The sequence below is a fragment of the Aphanomyces invadans genome (genome assembly GCF_000520115.1).
Source record: "Aphanomyces invadans strain NJM9701 unplaced genomic scaffold supercont1.3, whole genome shotgun sequence".
NCBI classification, from domain to species: Eukaryota; Oomycota; class Saprolegniomycetes; order Saprolegniales; family Verrucalvaceae; genus Aphanomyces; species Aphanomyces invadans.
Window position 1 is genome coordinate 702,575 of NW_008580148.1, and position 4,177 is coordinate 706,751.

The 4,177-nt window shown below is 51.5% G+C and overlaps 1 protein-coding gene across 1 annotated transcript; it reads left to right on the top strand.

Moving 5' to 3' along the window:
* Nucleotides 1-1,581: 1,581 nt before the first annotated feature.
* On the top strand, nt 1,582-2,281 carry H310_01892 (hypothetical protein). Its single transcript, XM_008865227.1, has one exon. It carries the CDS (start codon nt 1,720-1,722, stop codon nt 2,110-2,112), a length of 393 nt encoding a protein of 130 aa, XP_008863449.1. The 5' UTR covers nt 1,582-1,719; the 3' UTR covers nt 2,113-2,281.
* The last annotated feature ends 1,896 nt before the right edge of the window (nt 2,282-4,177 follow it).

Below are 4,177 nucleotides of genomic sequence, written 5' to 3' on the forward strand. Positions count from 1 at the left end.
ACTTAAAGATGGACATCACCGCAACTCGGAACGACTCGTATGCCTCGTAGAGGTTAGTACGTCTGTGGAGTGGGTACATCCACATAAAGCGGGAGAAATCATCGACGAAGAGAGCAAAGTCAGCTACGCCCCCCGCAGATAGGATGGGACTTGGGCCCTAGATGTCAGAATGCATCAAGGCAAGGAAACTCGTGGCACGATATACGGCAGACGAGTCAAAGGGGGAGCGTTTGGACTTTGCATACACACATGCGTCGCAAAGAAAATCCTTCAAATAGCGTGCTTTATAGACCTGCAGTTCAGGAAGGTCCTTGATCATGCGTTCGAGCTCACCAATGCCCGGGTGACTGAGGCGACGGTGCCAAAGACGTGCAAGTGCAGCGTTGGAGAGTCGCGAATCTTCAACGAGGCCATGAAGACAATCGAGGGAGACTGAGAGTGCCTTCGAATCGACAATAGATCGAGAATGGCGGTTCAGAATCCCATTGATGGCCGCCGACCAGAACACGCCCTCAGACCCAATGTAGGGTGAAAGCGTGCAAGGACTGCAACTGCGGAGTGTGTGTGAATGCTTGCGAAGCGGTAAACACCGGATAAGAATGCGAATTAATTGATCCATTTCGACACTGGACACGCGGGACTCGCAAAAATCCGCAATGCGCTGTTCAAACGCACGAAATTTCGTGAGGAGTTCCTTGGCGTTGAGGGGGTCGATCGCAGGAGGTGATTAGACAGGTGCGCATAGCCCATTTGGGATGGCATAGGAGTACAGACCCATGGAGTTATTGGTTGTCTCAAGGACATCACCAAGGGGGTCTTGATGATGCACATATCTCGGGACGGGAATGTGATGGCATAGCCATCATCGGTGGCGTGGCTCATGGAGAGCATGTTGAAGCGCAACTGAGGGCAGTGCAGGCTAACTTCAAGCGTAAAGCACGGGAGCGCAAGGGGGTGGTGAGGTCGCGTGAGGACATCAAAGTGTCCTCAGCAGGGACCCATATCCCACCACGGTCAGTTTGGACCCGTGTCCAACGGTCAACGACACGGTGCAGGGCATGAAGGTCGAGAAGTAGTCTTGATGTGGGGTGCACGAACTCGAAACACCAGAGTCCACAATCCAGTGTTGCGCGAGAACAGCAAACTTGCCAGGAGGTTAAATCACGGAGGGTGGGAGGTCAGGCTGGGCCACAACAGAAGCGCAATTGGTAACCACGACCATGAGAGCAAATTTGTTCGAGTCCATAACGGCATGGAACGGAGGATGCTGCACAATTGCGTCGACACACATGGAGGCAAGTCAAAGTTTATTTGCACAGGCGTGTTGGGAGGTGCACCACGAAGCACTGAAGGCACGGTTGAGCCAATCGAGGCAACTTCAGCACGTTGTCCAGGACGGGTTGCGGAGGCAGATCCAAGTGGTTTTAGTGGTTTTGGGGGGTTATAAATTGACCCGGATGTCAGATGTAACCACATCATCGGTGCCAGATGTTAGCAGAGCCACACTGAGGCCCGGGGATTGAGTAGCAGGTACTGGGGCCGGCAGAGTAGGATCAATGCCGAGACCAGTCGGCACGTCAAGGTGGCTATTGGGCACGCTTGGTTGCGGAGAACGACATAATCGTTTGACATGGCGCTCGTCAGTTGCATCAGCGCGAGCTCGGGCTCTCGTAGCAATACATCCAGACAAAATAGACGGCTCGGGGACTTCAAGGTGGGATGGACGGCGCCAAGATTGGGGTAAATTGGAAGCTCGGTGGACAACGGTCCATTGCTGCCGCCACATTTGACCAAGGAAGAGACAAATTGAACGTCACGCCCAATGGGGCCACAGCAGTCCGAGTCGACAGAAACGGAGCGCATACGACGATTAGAGGCGGGAGCAGCGTTCGAGCGCACTTTGCGGCTGCGACCGCCATAGTCCTCGTCACGCTAATTCCGAGTGCGATCATCGCCACCCAGGTTTCGGCTGCGACTACACGGCGCGTCTCGTTTGGATGGAGGATTGTGGCCGCCACTACGCGCGGCACCAGAACCACCCCCGCTGCGATCATCGCTGCCGTCGCGGTCACGTCGGTCATGGCAGGGGTAGCCATCGCATATCTTGCTTGATGACAAGCGGCGCAGCTTTTTGCCGTACTTTTTGAAAATGTCTTGAGGGAAACCTTCACACTTCGCACTGTGGAAATAATCCGAGAGCAGGACTTTGCAGTTGGTGAGAACATGCTCCAAGTCGCCGCAGTGGAAGCATGCGGGTCTTATGTAGTCATGGCACTTGACGTGGGCGTAGGATGGCAGCGACCGACGTGTAACGTGCCCAAGGCTAGGAGATACAGGCTCTTTAAACGCGGCATTAATCAGATGCGGCCGCGTCGATGCCGAATCGGCGGAACCATGTTCGTCGAGAGCCAGCGACCGCAAGTGCCGCGTCGCCAGTGCGTTCTTGATGGCGGTGTCGATGGAAGCAATAGAACAGAGTTTTCCAGAGGCCTTTGCATTGCTCGAAATATTCGAAATAGCTCAAATTTCGTCCCAAATTTGCTTGTCGTTCAAATCCACCTCCGACAGATTCACCATGTAGTGGTTAGTCCATAGGAAGGAGTCGTAGTAGTTGCTAACCAACTAAAATTTTTAATACAGGTAGGTATTGCAATAATCATAGTTGCTGACCGCAGGAATATCCAAGGTGGTGGAAGCATTGGCAGGCGATGGACTAGACGTCGGCCAACAGAGTGTCGAGACAGCATCCTTCGCGATACTTAATCTTCTGCGACAGGGCGTTGAGTACCGCAGGATCGCTAAGAGAGGGTTATTTTCAATAATGGACACAATAGAGTCATAGAGTAAATGGACAAATTTTGTTGAAAAACAACTTCCGAAGGGAGTCCACCGAGGAAGAGTTGAGGAAGGTGGGTGTCATGGAGCGTTGAAGGGACAACACTTTCGCCGTTTCAGCCTTCAACGTAGCGCTCTTGACCGAGTGTATGTGAGCGTCGATTTCCTTATGTCGAGCAACAAGGTCGTTGCCTAACATGTCCGGATCAACAACATAAAGCTCAGGGTGCTTAAACTTGTACACTTGGACGCCGTCGTCCAGGATGCTCAAAATAGAGTGTTCAAGATCAATTGGCCCATAATCTTTGGTCGTGTAGAATGGATTAAATACATGACCCTTGGCTTGGCTGATGAACAGCGGCTTCCACTCAAGGAAAGTGCGGTTTTGGTCATCCAAAGGAGGAACATTGTAGATAGTCGCAGAGGAGGCGTGAGGGCTCATAACCTGCTACGAGGGAGCAAAGTAGGCCCGAGCACTTATGGAGTCGGAGAAGCGAGGTGTTGTGTTGTGTGAGAGCCCAACAGGACCGGAGTGCACAACAGGAAAGAACGACGAGTAAATTAGAGACGAGTTGTGCAGGAACTGTTCCCACCACTCATGGACAAGCTATGCGGTGGCGGCCTCTGATTGGCTGGAGCACCAAGGGAAGGCTGTCTATTGACCAAATAATCAGGAGACCTCTGATTGGTCTAAGCTTTGCTCCCTCTTTAGTGCAGCTGCCTTGCAAAAAAATGAGCGTCCACTTACAGTTAATAGACGGGTTCGCTCTCATTTTGCTGCAGTGTAATTGGAATCTTATCGTTCCTCTGATATTGACACTTTCTTCTTGAATTGACACATAACGACATTGTACAGTACGTAGTGTCGACTTTGCCTTCATGGGGATCTATCCCAAAACTTTATCTTACCTTGCTCACATTTTACTGAAAACTCAATAGACGAATACACTGTATGACTGACTATAAATGGCTTCTTTACGCATTAAACGTGATGTCGGAATGGACATCGGTTTTGGAAAGTGCCCGAGTTGGTAGGTTGAGAAATTCTCTCGGGCAGCACGACACAACTCCGAGGACAGTGCACTGACAACCACGCCGAAGTCACCAAGTTTCAAGTAAGCTGCTCTGACGTATGCGCCGACAGACTCGGCAAGGATCAATTGCTTATGCATGAAGAGGATACTGTAACGGACGTGCAATGAACACGTTTGGAATGAACACATAGCCTCTTGGCGACTGAGACCCTGGTTTCGCCATGAACAAAAAGGACTTGCATTACAGTCAACTTAACTCCATACGACGTCGGAGCCACTTCAAGCACGGTGCCACTTGTGGTCCGACA